At 41.5% G+C, this 18,328-nt stretch overlaps 1 protein-coding gene across 1 annotated transcript; it reads right to left on the reverse strand.

Moving 5' to 3' along the window:
• Window positions 1-5,563: 5,563 nt before the first annotated feature.
• Window positions 5,564-6,403, reverse strand: LOC123319284. Its single transcript, XM_044906158.1, has 2 exons — window positions 6,231-6,403; window positions 5,564-6,157 (listed from the first exon to the last, which is right to left on the reverse strand). Exon 2 carries the CDS (start codon window positions 6,032-6,034, stop codon window positions 5,564-5,566), a length of 471 nt encoding a protein of 156 aa, XP_044762093.1. The 5' UTR covers window positions 6,035-6,157; window positions 6,231-6,403.
• Between the last annotated feature and the right edge of the window lie 11,925 nt (window positions 6,404-18,328).

The raw sequence follows: 18,328 nt of genomic DNA on the forward strand, positions 1-18,328 counted from the left end.
TCTCTGTAGTGGTATAATTTCTTTGGCATTTGTTAAGGGACTTACTACAGTAAGCTATAGGATGCTCAAAGCCATTTTCTTCCTGGAATAAAACTCCTCCTACTCCATAATTACTAGCATCAGCAGCAACGAAGAAACGTTTTGAGAAGTCAGGACTGGCAAGTATTGGAGCAGTAGTCAACATTTTCTAAATGTTTGTTCCGTTGTCCAAACAATAGGTTGCCCCTTCTTTCTTCCTTTGAGAAGATCGGTGATAGGAGCGCAGATTGTTGAGCTATTCTCCAAAAATCTCCTGTAATACCCAATTAAACCAATTAATCGTCTGACTTGAGTAGTATCTGTAGGAGTGGGATATTCTAATACTGCTTGAACTTTATCGGGGTCTGTTCTCAGCCCATCCTTATCCACAACAAAACCAAGGAAATTCAATGAAGACCGACAAAATTTACATTTATCGAAATTAACAGTCAAGTTAGCGTTACTAAGCTTTGAGTACAGTTCTTTCAACACACGAATATGAGTTTCGAAATCTGGGGTTACTACAATAATATCATCAATATAATAAAATACATAAGGTTCCAATGAAGGACCTATAACTCTATCCATTAACCTACACATAGCTTGGGCGCTATTATTCAAACCGAAACATACAACTTTAAAGCAGAAGAGACCTCTACCAGGAATAGCAAAAGTTGTTTTCAATTGAGATTCTTCGTCTAAAGGAATTTGGAAGAAGGCTTGTTTCAAATCTAATGAGGAAAGATATTGTGCATCTCGAACTTTGCTGATAATAGAATTTATTAAGGGCATAGGATAACTATCCGGCAACGTGATAGAATTTAACTTACGACCGTCGAAGCACACCCTATATGAACCGTCCTTCTTTTTGACTAACCACAAAGGACTTAACCACGGAGAACATTCAGTTACCGGTCTGATTATGTCCAATTTCAACATCTCGTCTACCTCATTATTCAAAATCTTCAACATAGCTGGAGACAAAGGATATTGCCTCTGCTTTATTGGTTTCGAACCCTGGGTGTCTATGTGATGGGTGTATAAATGAGTTTTACCAATTTTATCTTTAGGGCTGATATTCTCGAACAAATTGACAACACTATCGAGTTGAGCTTTTTGCTCTTTAGTCAGAGATTCAGTGCCATGTATAGCACGAATCGCAGAAATATTCAACATTTCTGAATTGAATGAATTATCCCTAAAATCTATGGACAGTTCAAAACATCGGATAAAGTCCATCCCCAAAATTAATTTGTGCGTAATAGAAGGAACAACCAAAAGTTTTATCGTTTTCGATGTACCCTCTAAACAAATAGGAACATGAATAAAACCTAGTGTGTTCTGCTCTTGTCCATCTGCTGTCGAGACCTGAACAGATATATCATAATTCAAGGACAAATTATATTTCTTCAACAGAAAGAGAGCCGAATTACCCAGGATTGAAACGTTGCTCCCACTGTCCAACAAAGCTGTTACCGAATCATTGAATACTTTAACCGATATGTAAGGACGATTATCACCAAATTTATTAGCCAAAACTGGACTCATCTCAACAGGATGACATTTTGAAGACTTCAAGTCCGAAAGAGGTGATTTTGTGGGTATAACTTTGTGATGAGCCATTCACGCCACCCTCTCCTTTCAGACTCGAAATCTATATGAATTACTTGGTCCCGTTCTGAACTTTGTTGGCAGGCTTTGCTTTTTCTCCCGAAGGTCCTGCAACGTCTGCCTGATTGCAGTACCTGCTCGCGTTTTTTGAACAGTTAGGGCAGTTACGTTTGGTAAAATCAACTTTTCCGCATAAATAGCAAAACTTCCTCATTTCTTTTTGACAATCCGAAAAAACATGCCCTGACATATTACAATTCCAGCATTTTACATTAGAAGAAATTGCGGAGACAATAGTCCTTCTAGGACCTGAAGGAAGATTGAGTGACAGAACATCTTCAACCTTTTTACAAAGGGAAGTTAAATCCGTAATAGTCTCAACATCCTGAAAAACTAAAGCTTTCACATAATCGGGTAATAAATTATTTTTTATGATTCCAACAATCTCCTTTTCAGAAGGTGGAGAATTTAATCTATTGAATTGACATTCCATATCTGTGATGAACATAGTTACTGATTCTCTAATTGATTGCTTTCTTGACTTGATCTCGGCTAACTTAATTTCATCATGACTACTATGAAGAAAAGTCGACTTTAGTTTAGAAACTAGATCAGACCAATCACTAAATCTATTCTTCAGAAAGTTATTATGCCACCACGTCCAAGCATCACCTTCAAAAAGATCGGCAGCTGAATCAAAAAGATCGGCATTATCACAACCCCTTGAGGATTTTAACGAGTCAATCAATTCTAAAAAAGATAATAAATCTTCTTTTCCAGAAAATTTCTTTATACCCCATTTATAAACTGGGACCTTTTTAGTAGGCACCGAGAAACCTGCTGCACTATGATGAGTTGGAGTTGATGATTGTAATGGATTGTTATTTTGTGATGAATGAGATGGCGATTGAACAATTGGATCTCTATTAACATGCCTATCAGAAAGATCCGCTTCCAAAATTAATACTCTTTTCAAAAGTTCTTGTTTAACATTGTTTTCAGATTCTGATTGTGCGAACAACCTCGAAATTCGCCCTGTCGCGTGAGTTATTCTAGACTCCAACTTTTTATCATCATCAGAAGATTTATCACTAAGATGTTGCAGCAAAGCTTCAATGTCATTTAAAGTGTCACCAATTTCTTTAACATTCTCATCAAACTTATATGTGTCTGATATCTCAACAAAACTCCTGTCGGAATTTTCCTGAGATAAAAGACCTCTTAAAACTTTCCGTTTTTCCTGAACAGTAGTGGGGGGAACAATACCTCTTATTGATATTTCATAGGTTAGTTCGAAACTTCTCAAATGATTTGGATTTAATTTAACCATAATGAAGACTAAAGTGAAGAATGTTGTGGAGACAAATACCAGCTGAGATAATCGCTTGTCGTGCTATCTTTTGCAATGTGAAAAAGATACCTATGGATATGTGATTGTGTGAGGAGCCTTCAAAATTGCAGAAATTTTAACAAAGGATGCAAAATACGAAAAATTTGCCCCACGTTGGGCGCCAAAAATTGTGTAACCAATTAAGTGTTTTTCCTCTCTTCAGAGATCTGTTAGTTACTAGCTTCAGTCGGAGAGGTGGTCGGGGTTAATAGGTTGTAGCTAGCCCGGAACCTATTTTCAAAATAGAAAGCAATTTCGAAGGCTTTGGTTCCCACACAAAAACAAATTTATCCACTTTCAGAGATTTATTAATAAGATAGACTAAATTGCTCAAATAAGAATAAAAAGTTAAGAGTGAAATATTGAAAAATAGCTGCTTACAATTGGATTTAAACAATGAAAATTATTATGAATAGCTTCGAAGCGCAATGTCTCAAATGCAAAATGAAATAGAGCATACGAAATTATATAAATTGGATATCGAATGAAATAACAAAATATATAACGGAATACTTCCATTAGCAATTAAAATCCAGGTGAAGTGCTCCTATGCAGGAAGAACCATCTGATTTGGTACGATACTGTACACAGCACCATATAAGGATTTCCAGGTTCTGATCACCACAGTTTTCAGGTGTGATTGATTCTTCGAAGTTGGATGTTGGTCAACGAAGTTCAACTTGGAAATATATATTCAAATCGAAAATCTGGGCTTCACCCAAAAACTGTAAAATTAATTTCTTTCAGAGACCGTTCAGTAGAACATATTATTGTCCTTGCCGTCCATGTTTCGCATAAAAAGTTGTGTACTCAAGTATAAAAAATTACATATGTGAATCGACAGCCATTTTTCAAAAATAAAATAATAATAATCTAGCAAATAAAATTGGAACTGATTTTAACCGTTACATTGAATTATGAATATGGAATGAAAAATTTTTAATGAGTGAATTGAATTGAAGGGAACACTTTAGTGAAGATTTATTTTATATGGCGTGAGATTTTGAATATGAAAATGATCTGAATAATGAAATCTATAAAAAAATTAATTTTGAAGCGAATGAAAATGAACCTGAACGGCAAGGATGAATCGAATTTCGTTTGAAAAAAAAATCTTTGTTGGGCAGAGGAGATTGTAAAAACAAAAAAAAAATATATATATTTTAAAATATAAAGGCATCTTACCTCAATTTTTAATTGAGTTTCACTAAACCAATAGAAACTATAAAATACTAATTAAATCTCAAAATTTAATACCAAAAAATATCTATATCAAGAACTCAACTCTGACGACTTATTTCATTCACCAGACAAAGCAGAAAAGAAGGAATAAAATCTTCGAATAACCGATTAATATCTTATCAGATTGAAAACATGCGCCCATCTGCAAATCTAAATTCTTCGATACACGTACAAATGCAGTGGCGGTACAACAAATATGTAATGAATAAATTTGAATTTCAAAAAGAAAAAATTGTAACGATCGTTTCGTTACAATTCATCTCTAATCTTTGATAAATTTTCAAATCAAAATCTTGTTTCAATTGAAAATTGAAAATAGAATCTAATCCGAGTAGAATATCATACTCGAAATTTTTATCATTAATTACAAAAAACTCAACTTCTTTTTCAATATCATTGATTCTCATTTTTGTAGTTATTTTTCCTGAAAAATTTGCCCTGCCATTGACTGTTTTGAATGTGTTCCTATCCTCTCGAATGTGTAGACATAACTCATCTGCCACTTTCGAATTCAGAAGAGTGACATTTGAGCCTGAATCATAAATTCCACATAATTCATTTTCATTTACGAACACTTTCAATTTGATCAATGGCAACAAAACTAGTTTTTTTGATCGGAAATGGCCTCATTTAATTCATCCTGTACCCCAACATTGTTCACCGTTCTTATGCTACCGGATACGTTCTCTTGTTTAAAATTAAATCTCCTATTCTTTAGCCGACATAGAGCTTCTGGATGGAATCTCCCTGGGAAACCATTTTTATCACAAATTGAACATGGTTCCTTCTTATCTGCTTTTGTTAGTGAAGGAAGTTGTTCGGCCGATTTGTTCATTTTGCCATTTTTGGTATTTCGAGCATTTTCATATTTTGTTGAACCTTCTAACTTTCGTAACTCACCTAATAATTTCTCAAAAGTTGTTACATTTGATCGATCAATTCTATCTTGTAAAAAATTTGGCAAACTTGTCACAATTAAGTCAATTAATATGTCAGTTGGAAAATTATTTCGGAGATTCAACAACAAATTTTCTTTCCTGAAAGCGTAGTCAACTAAACTTCCTCCTATGTACCTAAATGAATATGCCTCTCTATGCTTATGCCAACTTGTTTCACAAAAACTATCTAAGCAGTTATTTTTCCATATTTGAAAATCAGTTTCCAAACCTTATATAATTAATTTAGAATCAAACCATTCTTTCGCTATCCCATACAGAAACAAACGTAAAATCAAAATTTTGTCCATATCTTCTTCCACTCCACAACGCATGCATTCCGACTCAAATTTCTTCAACCATAAAGTCACGAAACATTCTTCCCATCAAAATTATTCAGCACAAAATTGTCCTTTATCTTCTTGAAATCCTTTTTATTCTCCTTGGTCTTGCCTGAGGACAGTTCTGTTGTATTTCGTGATTCTGCTAGTTCTCCTCCAAATTCTGTTTTCACGTATGCAGGTGAATAAGTCATTTGTAAATACTCATCTCTAAACAGCACATCTTCTTCGGCATCAAAATATATTCCTTTCAATTCCGGAGTCAATGAAATAACACACGTACGAAATGAACCTCTTGTTTTCATTGATTTCAAGATATTTTTCACCTTCGGTAGAGCAAAAAGTTCATGATGGTCATGTGGATTCTGTTTGTCTTCTGGAATCTCATAATATGTTTCCGTTCCTGTAGTCTGAATCCATTTGAACTTGAATATATTTTTCTTCGCTTTAGTATTTGATGTTTCAAAAGCTATGCAAATTTTCATGGATGTGGTCATTATAGCTCGAAATCCCAGTGCAGTCCTTCGAATATCAACCAGATAGCTTAAGTTTTTGATTTATAAGAATGGAAATCAATTCAATTTCTCACTTCAAGAAATAGACGATTTGATGTCTTCAATCTGAAAGATTTATTATCTTTAGTTGGAAATATAACAAATAAACTCTGATAACTCTTAAGAATAACTTACTAACCTGAAAGAAATCAAAAACAATGCTATTCCTTTAGGTTTTCAATGAACAATATTTGAAATATGAATTGACATGAATTAATAATTGACAAATCAAGGCATTCTCTAAGTTGAAATTAAATAAAACATAGAAAGGAAAATAGAAAGTTGTCTTTTAAAGAAAATGACACTGTTCATTTTTACAAGCTTATCAAGTTTTTCTCGTATTTTTTTGATCTCTGGGTTTATATTTCCCGTTCGGGGTTTCCTGTTTACTTGCACTTTCTTTAATGGGAACATTTTATTGAAAAACACTAAAGATACTTGATGAAAATATTCAAATTGTTTGTTTATCTCTGTCTTTTCAATTTCATACAAAGCTGACCATTTATGCTTGCTTAAAGCATTCCTGAAATGTTCAATATTTACTTGTGAGAAGTTGCGTCTGTATCTGTATTCCTTTTGTATTGGATCAATGGCTAAAACTATTTTTTGAGCGGTATGATCCGATATATGTGTCTCAATGACGCTTACATTATATGGTATTTCAGTATTTGTGAAGATACCATCAATACATGATTTTGAGTTCTTAGTTATTCGTGTTGGCTGATGTATTGTTTGCTTTATGTTGAACGTACCTAATAAGTCAAGGAATTGATTTCTCTTATTTGACTCCTGATTCATTTCTATATTAAAATCTCCTACTATTGTGACTTGTATTTTCATTATATAGTTTGTGTAATATCGGTTCTATCGATTCGATCATGGTGTTAATATTTCCATGTTCCATGTTCCATGTTCCAAGTTCGCGGGCACAGAGTACAAAAATAGACATGATGCTGTTGCCAAGATTCTTCACCAAGAATTGGCACTAAAACACCAACTTCTAAATTCGAAAAAGGTTCCTTATTACAATTACCATCCGGATGCTGTGTTGGAAAATGAACATCAAAAGCTCTACTGGGATCGTATATTTCTGACAGACCGGAAAATAACCCACAATAGACCAGACCTCATATTGCTCAATAAGGATTAGGACAGACCACTATCCATCGATGTGGCGATTTCAAATAATAACAATCTTCTAGATAGGCACACTGAAAAAATTTCAAAATACAGAGATCTCGAGGAACAAACCAGAAGACAGTGGAAGCTGAAAGATATCAAGACCATCGCTATTGTAATTTCATCTACAGGCCTGATACCGAAGAAACTACTGGAGAACTTGGGGAAACTTCAGCTGGACGAAAATATTTATAGAGTCATGCAGAAGGCGGTACTGCTCGGAACGGCGAGAACTGTACGCAAGTACATGGGGAATGCAGAGGAACACCGTCTGCGCCGACAGGAAGTACGAGTGGAGCAGGAATCCAAACTACAGCAGGGAGGCGAGGAGCGACCCGGACCCGACCACCACCTCGAGCCCGAAAACCTGGAAAGGGCTCCAACAGAGCTTAATCCTTTTGATATCTGAGATATATGGGATAAGTGAATTTTCCTCTTGAGAGGAGTGTGAAAGCCGCAAGGCTAGTCATAATTTATTCATGACTACAATCATTTTTGTTTGCACTCGTCAATATAAAATCAAGGTATATAATTTACACATTAAAATAAGTCAAAACATACCGAAAACGCAAGAACAAAACTCCTCAATAGAGTAAACAGGCGTGGAAAGTAGTCTCTCCTTAACAACACGTTTGAATTTATCCTCCGTCAGTGATTTCAGGTGAGAAGGTAACTTATTGTACAAATCAATGGACAGAAAGTTGGGAGCCCTGCGCGACCTGTCCAGCCTCACAATTTTTTTCCTAACAAGGCCCTTGTTTCTAGTGTTATGGTCATGAATGTCTGACTGAAGAATATATAAATGCCTATTACTATGGGCATAGGTCAAAGATTCGAGGATGAACAATGCTGGGAACGATAGGACTCTCAATTCCACAAACTTGTCTCTACAACATTCCCTATACCCTAGGCCCGTGATGAACCGAATTGCTCTTCTCTGAATTCTGAAGATACTTTCTCTCAAAGAGCAATTACCCCACAAAATGACGCAGTATCTCAAGTGGGACTCGACCAAGGCAAAGTAAACCATCCGCAAAGCTTCAACAGACAAAGTCGATGACAGAGCTCGAAGGGCAAAGGCATTTTTGCTGACCGCCCGAGCGACGGCAGTGGCCTGAGCAGTCCATGTTATCCTATCCAACAGAACACCCAGAAATCTAACGCACCCCAGCTTCCGCTCCGGCAAGGACCTCAGACTGCAAACCAAACTCTGAGATTTAGACTCATTTATGGACAATCTGTTCGCAGAAAACCATTCAAAAGCCCTCAACTCTGCCTCCCCCGATGCCCGAATCAGACTTGCCAACTCCGAAGACTTAACGAGGACAGTGGTATCATCAGCAAAGAGAGTGGTCAGCGCACCCGTTACATACTCTGGGAAGTCATTTATAAAATAATATTGGTCCCAAAACTGAACCTTGCGGGACTCCAATGACCAAGGATCTTAAACCAGAGCACAACTCGCCCACAGAAACCATCTGCCAGTGGCAGCTCCCACTCAATTTGGATAAATGCACAGTCCTTCATATGGGAAAACATAATCCGAAACACTCCTACTACTTATCCCACCATGCTATTAAATCTGTTGCATCCCAGTCAGATCTGGGGGTCATTGTCACTGAGAATCTGTCCTGGTCTGAGCATATAGCTGCTGCCTCCAACAAAGCCAAAAGAATGTCGTTTCTCCTACTGAAGACTTTTGGCCGTTGTGATCCTCGCACTTGCAGCGTACTCTACACCACATATATTCGGCCCATCCTCGAATATGCTGGTCCAGTTTGGGCCCCGGTGCTGGCCCGTGATGTGAATCATCTGGAATACATCCAACGAAGATTTACTAGGATTCCCTATGGTGGGAGAAGGCCCACTTACGAGGAAAGACTTTCTTTAATGCACCTCACGCCATTTGCTAACCGTCGTCTGAGGGGTGACCTGATGACAACTTATAGAGCCCTTCACGGCTTGTTCAACGTTTATGTGTCCCATCTCTTTTGCCTTAATGCTGACACTCGTCTGCGTGGCCACAACTTCAAGCTGACGAAGGAGAGGTTCCGGTCCACCAGCAGAGAGTTCCTCCTCCCCAACAGGGTTTTTAATTCCTGGAACAGCCTTCCGACAGCAGCAGTGAACGCCCGCTCTGTGAATGGCTTCAAGAGTGCTATGGACAGATGGTTCGTGAGTGTTTCTTCGTGAGACTACTGTGAAATTGTATGTGTGTGTTGTGTACATTTCATTCATCTCTTGTTTTTCTTTTTCACAATGTCAACTCTTATTAATTCTATTTTTTTTATATGAGTTTATAGATTACGATCTCAACTCTTCTATATATTCTTAATAATAATAATAATAATAATAATAATAATAATAATAATAATAATAATAATAATAATAATAATAATAATAATAATAATAATAATAATAATAATAATAATCTACCTCGCATCTACCAAAAAACAAATGCAACTGATGCTGAAAATGGTGGAAGGATTCTCGGAAGACATCAAAATGAAGTTTGGACTAGAAAAATGTCGACTGCTCAACATAACGAGAGGGAAAATAGAAGATGGTACGTTCAAACTCAAGGAAGGTGCAGAAATTGAAGCATTAAAGGAAGGAGACACATACAAGTATCTAGGCATAAAACAGGCAAGAAAAATCAATCAGACCCAGATGAAGAAAGAATTAACGGAGGAGTTCACCCGAAGATTGAGGAGGATAATGAGAACTGGTCTTAACAGCAAGAATCTGATAAAAGCGATTAACACCTACGCTTGCTCGGCGCTGAGCTATTCATTTGGTATTATCTCTTGGACGACCACCGATTTAGCAGCTTTACAGAGAAAAATAAGGACGATGCTGACTAAACACAATAAACATCACCCCAAAAGCTCAATAGAACGGACAGAGCTGCCACGACATCTTGGGGGTAGAGGAATTGTTGATTTGTCCAACCGTATGTCCCAGGAAATTGAAGGACTTCGAAAATATTTCTTGAGCAAGGCAGCTTCGTCAGAACTCCATCGAGTAGTTTGTGTTGCTGATAGTTCTACACCATTAAAGCTACAACAGGATCACTTGGAAACCGTCGAACACTCTGCAGAAAGTAAAATGCAGAAACTGATTGGCAAACCTTTGCATGGGAGGCACCAGAACGAGGTCAACCATGATTACGTCGACATATCTGCGTCGAACTACTGGTTGACTTCCGGAAGGTTGTTTCCTGAGACAGAGGGCTTCATGCTCGCCATCCAGGATCAGGTGATTCCAACAAGAAATTACATGAAGTACATCGCCAAGGATGCCTCAGTGGCGGACGATAGCTGTCGTTATGGCTGTGCGACACATGAAACTATCCAGCACATCACCGGCGGATGTCAGAAGTTCGCGGGCACGGAGTACAAAAATAGACATGATGCTGTTGCCAAGATTCTTCACCAAGAATTGGCACTAAAACACCAACTTCTAACTTCGAAAAAGGTTCCTTATTACAATTACCATCCGGATGCTGTGCTGGAAAACGAACATCACAAGCTCTACTGGGATCGCACGGTTCTCACAGACCGAAAAATAACCCACAATAGACCAGACCTCATATTGCTCAATAAGGATGAGGACAGAGCACTTTTCATAGACGTGGCAATTCCAAATAATACCAATCTTCTGGATAGGCACACTGAAAAAATTTCAAAATACAGAGATCTCGAGGAACAAACCAGAAGACAGTGGAAGCTGAAAGATATCAAGACCATCCCTATTGTCATTTCATCTACAGGCCTGATACCGAAGAAACTACTAGAGAACTTGAGGAAACTTCAGTTGGACGAAAATATCTATAGAGTCATGCAGAAGGCGGTACTGCTCGGAACGGCGAGAACTGTACGCAAGTACATGGGGAATGCAGAGGAACACCGTCTGCTCCGACAGGAAGTGCGGGTGGAGCAGGAATCCAACCTACAGCAGGGAGGCGAGGAGCGACCCGGACCCGACCACCACCACGAGCCCGAAAACCTGGAAAAGGCTCCAACAGAGCTTAATCCTTTTGATATCTGAGATATCTGGGATAAGTGAATTTTCCTCTGGAGAGGAGTGTGAAAGCCGCAAGGCTAAAGTCATAATAATAATAATACCGCACGGGGGTACTACTTAGTAGTATACGGGTGTGACAATCCCGCGGACCCCGGTCACTCTCAGCCGATGTCGGAAAGAAATCAGCTAAGCCTCGGAAAACAGTCGCTGCCTGGGGATCGTCAGGGCACGTCTGGAGTTGGTGCTGGACGTGACAGCATGCGGGACACCAACGGCAGAACGCTAAGAAGGCGGGCGCCTGCCATACAAAAAGCTACGCCTCTAGACGAGGAGGACATCGACGAGGAGAGAGTTCAGGTTGTCGGTCGCATAGGGATTCAAAGCTCGCAAGAGCACCCCGTAGTCGGAACCGGCAGCCGAAACAGGACAGCACAAAGGGGACGCCACAAGTGGACGCCCGAGCAGCATAGCCTGCTGTCTGCGCTATACAGAAGATCAGGACCCGACAGAAGGGGATACATGAATAGGCTGCATGGTCTGTGGTGCGAAAATTGTCCAGACCTCAACTACATGACGCAGCAAAACCTGAGAGATCAGATCAGTCATCTCAAAAGAAGAGGAATCTTGCAGCGGCCTCGAGAGCAGGGAAGGTTGGAACAACAAGCTGAGGAGCAGGTGACAGATGCTTTGAGCCAACATCAGCAATTGACGGTTGACATAACTCAAGAACAAGCTGTAGCCCTTTTGAGTGATATCGCGGGCCGAACCAGGACTGGTACACGCTCCAACAGGCCAATAACGGAACATGTGAGAGATGTTCCAGATATAGAACGCGCTGAAGAGCAGGTGACAGATGCTCCAGACCAACAACACCAAGCGATGACTCACAGAAGTGAAGCTGTAGCCCTAGAAGCAAGGCCAAGAACGGAACAAGTGAGAGAAGTTCCAGAGATAGAACTAGCTGAAGAGCAGGTGACAGATGCTCCAGACCGACAGCAACAAAGGCCAAGGAGAGATTCATCAGAGTTAATCGACAATACAAAAGAGGCTTTTGAGGCTGCCGTTGGAGACCCACTGATCAAACCCACCCGGATAAAATCAAGACACAAGGCTGAAGATCTAGCCGTTTTGAATAGCATCATTCAAGATCATCTTAACGAGACCTGTTCACTGGAAGAGGTGGAGGCTGCAGTGAGAGCAGCCGCTTATCTACTATGTCCACCGAAAAGTACAGCTGCGAATAATAATAATAAGCATAGGAAAAGGCTAAATCGACTTGACATCAAAATAAAATCAATGAGGCAGCAGGCATCTTGGTACCAATGTGTCATAGATGTTCTGAAAGGAAAAACTAAACCGAGCAAGAGAATGAGGGAGATGATTGAGGAGCTTCGTGCTATACATGGTACCGTTAACTTGCCCACAGTCCATCTACTGAAGCAGAAAGCTGTAGATAAAATAAGATCACTTGCAGCAGCACGAAAGAAATTGATAAGGAGAAAAAGATGGATCGAAGATAACAACACCTTCACCGCGGAACCATCGAAATTATTTCAACCTCAACAGCAAGAGGTGCAAAACCCACCATCACCTCAGGACGTCGAAGAGTTTTGGAAAAGCCTGTACGAACAACCAGCAAAAACCAGGGATACTCCAGCACTTCCCAGATTCCAGCAGATGTGTGATCAAACCCTACAGCAGAACGACGAACTTTCTGAAATATCACCCGAGGATATTAGACAAGCCCTTAAGAACAAGAATGATTTCACGGCACCCGGACCAGACGGTATTCAGAACTACTGGTGGAAGAGCTTTCCGGCTACACATAAACACCTGGCAAGATTATTCAGCGGAATGCTGATTCGCCGTGAGCCCATTCCTTCATGGTTGGTGGAGGGTAGGACAGTGCTGATACCAAAATCAGGGGACTTAGGGCAACCCAAGAACTATCGCCCAATCACTTGCCTCAATACACTGTACAAGATATTCACAAGTGTTATTCAAGATCGAATTCTGAGGGTTATTGGACCAGTGTGGGACAGTATCTACGAACAGAGGGGAGCAAAGAAAGGAGTGCAAGGATGCAAGGACAACTTGCTGATCGACAAGAGCGTATGCCTAGACGCCAGACATTACAAGCGCGACCTACATACATCATGGTTAGACTACGCGAAAGCATTTGACACCTCGCCGCACGACCTGATCATACGACTATTAAAAATGCTGAAAGTCCACCCTAACATCATCCATGCGATAGAAAGCATCATTGCGTTGTGGAAAACGAAGTTTGCCATCCGAGCAGAGGGACGAACCGTGTGTACGGGATGGGTGAGGTACAGAAGAGGAGTGTTCCAGGGAGATTCGCTAAGCCCGTTATTATTCTGCATAACACTCATGCCACTATCAATTGAGCTGAGGGCAAGCAAAATAGGATACAAGGCCGGTCCACCAGGCAGAAGGAACCACCTGATCTCCCACCTTATGTACGTGGACGACTTGAAACTCTACGCTCCCTCCAGGACCGCACTACAGCAACTATTGAATATCGTTTCCGACTACACCTCTGCAATGGGAATGTCGTTTGGTTTGGACAAGTGTGCTGTCTTTCATCTCCGCAGGGGCAGGGTTGATGATCCAGGAGAAGATATCCAACTGGAAGATGGAATGACTTTTCGACGTCTGGAAGAGGGAGAAACTTACAAGTTTCTCGGGATGAAACAGAGGGGAGTACTGGAGACAACCCAGATAAAGGACGCCTTATCAGCCAGCTACAAGAAGAAGCTGAGAGACATCTGGAAATCACAGCAGTCAGGAAAGAACAAAGTATCAGCTACAAATATGCTAGCCATCCCGATACTTACCTACTCTTTCGGGGTGGTAAACTGGACGGTGAACGAACTCCTCGATCTTGATAGGTCAACAAGAAAAACGATGAACATGAATCGTAGCCTTCACCCAAATAGCTCGATTCAGAGGATATACCTTCCCCGAAGCCAGGGGGGTAGAGGATTGCAATGTTTGGAATATCAACACTATCAACAAACATTGGAAACAGCAGTAAGGGTCCTAAGAAGTGAAGATCCGCTTCTGAAGTTTGTAGCTCAGCATGAACTCGCGAACCACGGAGCCTTCCTATTCCGAGCTGGACAGAGAGCCTTGGAGAAGCTCGGTATAACCGGCGTGTCGATCGATCCTGAGCGTGCTGGAGCACCGATCACTCAAGCGGACCAAAGAAGGCTAGCAAGACTGATCCGGAAGTCTCAGTCGAATACATTACTCGAACATCATATGAGTAAGAGCCTGCACTCCATATTTTTCAGGAGTTTAAAAGACCAAGATCTGTCGGAAGAATTGTCTTTCGCCTTTCTAAAGTCGGCTAGCCTTAAGTCAGAGACGGAGGGATTTGTGATGGCTTGTCAGGATGGAGTAATAAATACCAGATGGTATAAAAAGAACATCATGAAAATGGACACCCCAACAACGTGCAGAGCGTGCCATAGTCAACAAGAAACGATTATGCACATTCTTTCCGCCTGCAGAGTCCATGCTCCATCGGGGTATATAGAGAGACACAACGCGGCACTCCGAGTTCTCTACTTCCATCTGAGGGCGGCATATGAGATAGACAAAGAACCGGTGCTACCATATGTGCCTCTGGAGATTGAAGCGGTGGTCCAGAACGAGAAAGCTCGAATATACTGGAACTATCCTGTCCCAACAACACGGCAGATCAATGCAATCAAGCCAGACATACTTCTTTTGGACAAAGAGCTGAAGGAATTGTTCGCCGTGGAATTCTCATCCCCTGCAGAAAACAACATGGTGATGAAGGAAGAGCAGAAAAGACAAAAATACAAAGATCTTGTTTTCGAGCTTGGAACCATGTACCCGGGTCATAAAGTCAAGATGGTTGTACTGATCATAGGATGTCTCGGAGGAATGAGAGCCAACTACGTGGAAGAATTGAAGATTATTCCGGCCTGCAGATCTTGGGCCGAGATACTAGCGCACAGAATGCAGAAGGCGGTGTTGCTTGGGTCACTGCATATCATCAGATCCCATGAACTCTAGATGCCACTTGCAGCTCATCTCTTTTGTTAAGGGACGCTGCAAGGGCTGGACGAAGAACTTCTCCGTGGAAAGTGTGAGGGGTTTTTAGTGAGTAGCCAAACAAGATCTCGGAGTCTCACACTACCTAGAGTGCGGACCCTCTGGGTGCCCATAAAGGGTTTTCCCCTCACACGAAGGACAAAAAAAAAAAAAAAAAAAAAAAAAAAAAAAAAAAAAAAAAATAATAATAATAATAATAATAATAATAACCCCGCACGGGGGTACTACTTAGTAGTATACGGGTGTGACAACCCCGCGGAACCCGGTCACTCTCAGCCGATGTCGGAAAGAAATCAGCTAAGCCTCGGAAAACAGTCGCTGCCTGGGGATCGTCAGGGCACGTCTGGAGTTGGTGCTGGACGTGACAGCATGCGGGACACCAACGGCAGAACGCTGATAAGGCGGGCGCCTGCCACACAAAAGCTACGCCTTTAGACGAGGAGGACATCGACGAGGAGAGAGTTCAGGTTGTCGGTCGCATAGGGATTCAAAACTCGCAAGAGCACCCCGTAGACGGAACCGGCAGCCGAAACAGGACAGCACAAAGGGGACGCCACAAGTGGACGCCCGAGCAGCATAGCCTGCTGTCTGCGCTATACAGAAGATCAGGACCCGACAGAAGGGGATACATGAATAGGATGCATGGTCTGTGGTGCGAAAATTGTCCAGACCTCAACTACATGACGCAGCAAAACCTGAGAGATCAGATCAGTCATCTCAAAAGAAGAGGAATCTTGCAGCGGTCTCGAGAGCAAGGAAGGTTGGAACAACAAGCTGAGGAGCAGGTGACAGATGCTTTGAGCCAACATCAGCAATTGACGGTTGACATAACTCAAGAACAAGCTGTAGCCCTTTTGAGTGATATCGCGGGCCGAACCAGGACTGGTACACGCCCCAACAGGCCAATAACGGAACATGTGAGAGATGTTCCAGATATAGAACGCGCTGAAGAGCAGGTGACAGATGCTCCGGACCAACAACACCAAGCGATGACTCACAGAAGTGAAGCTGCAGCCCTGGAAGCAAGGCCAAGAACGGAACAAGTGAGAGAAGTTCCAGAGATAGAACTAGCTGGAGAGCAGGTGACAGATGCTCCAGACCGACAGCAACAAAGGCCAAGGACAGTGAGAGATTCATCAGAGTTAGTCGACAATACAAAAGAGGCATTTGAGGCTGCCGTTGGAGACCCACTGATCAAACCCACCCGGATAAAATCAAGACACAAGGCTGAAGATCTAGCCGTTTTGAATAGCATCATTCAAGATCATCTTAACGAGACCTGTTCACTGGAAGAGGTGGAGGCTGCAGTGAGAGCAGCCGCTTATCTACTATGTCCACCGAAAAATACAGCTGCGAATAATAATAATAATAAGCATAGGAAAAGGCTGAATCGACTTGACATCAAAATAAAATCAATGAGGCAGCATACATCTTGGTACCAATGTGTCATAGATGTTATGAAAGGAAAAACTAAACCGAGCAAGAGAATGAGGGAGATGATTGAGGAGCTTCGTGCTATACATGGTACTGTTAACTTGCCCACAGTCCATCTACTGAAGCAGAAAGCTGTAGATAAAATAAGATCACTGGCAGCAGCACGAAAGAAATTGATAAGGAGAAAAAGATGGATCGAAGATAACAACACCTTCACCGCGGAACCATCGAAATTATTTCAACCTCAACAGCAAGAGGTGCAAAACCCACCATCACCTCAGGACGTCGAAGAGTTTTGGAAAAGCCTGTACGAACAACCAGCAAAAACCAGGGATACTCCAGCACTTCCCAGATTCCAGCAGATGTGTGATCAAACCCTACAGCAGAACGACGAACTTTCTGAAATATCAGCCGAAGATATTAGACAAGCCCTTAAGAACAAGAATGATTTCACAGCACCCGGACCAGACGGTATTCAGAACTACTGGTGGAAGAGCTTTCCGGCTACGCATAAACACCTGGCAAGATTATTCAGCGGAATGCTGATTCGCCGTGAGCCCATTCCTTCATGGTTGGTGGAGGGAAGGACAGTGCTGATACCAAAATCAGGGGACTTAGGGCAACCCAAGAACTATCGCCCAATCACTTGCCTCAATACACTGTACAAGATACTCACAAGTGTTATTCAAGATCGAATTCTGAGGGTTATTGGACCAGTGTGGGACAGTATCTACGAACAGAGGGGAGCAAAGAAAGGAGTGCAAGGATGCAAGGACAACTTGCTGATCGACAAGAGCGTATGCCTAGACGCCAGACATTACAAGCGCGACCTACATACATCATGGTTAGACTACGCGAAAGCATTTGACACCTCGCCGCACGACCTGATCATACGGCTATTAAAAATGCTGAAAGTCCACCCTAACATCATCCATGCGATAGAAAGCATCATTGCGTTGTGGAAAACGAAGTTTGCCATCCGAGCAGAGGGACGAACCGTTTATACGGGATGGGTGAGGTACAGAAGAGGAGTGTTCCAGGGAGATTCGCTAAGCCCGTTATTATTCTGCATAACACTCATGCCACTATCAATTGAGCTGAGGGCAAGCAGAATAGGATACAAGGCCGGTCCACCAGGCAGAAGGAACCACCTGATCTCCCATCTAATGTACGTGGACGACTTGAAACTCTACGCTCCCTCCAGGACCGCACTACAGCAACTATTGAATATCGTTTCCGAGTACACCTCTGCAGTGGGAATGTCATTTGGTTTGGACAAGTGTGCTGTTTTTCATCTCCGCAGGGGAAGGGTTGATGATCCAGGAGAAGATATCCAACTGGAAGATGGAATGACTTTTCGACGTCTGGAAGACGGAGAAACTTATAAGTTTCTCGGGATGAAACAGAGGGGAGTACTGGAGACAACCCAGATAAAGGACGCCTTATCAGCCAGGTACAAGAAGAAGCTGAGAGACATCTGGAAATCAC

This window comes from Coccinella septempunctata, chromosome 8 (genome assembly GCF_907165205.1).
Source record: "Coccinella septempunctata chromosome 8, icCocSept1.1, whole genome shotgun sequence".
Taxonomy (NCBI): domain Eukaryota; kingdom Metazoa; phylum Arthropoda; class Insecta; order Coleoptera; family Coccinellidae; genus Coccinella; species Coccinella septempunctata.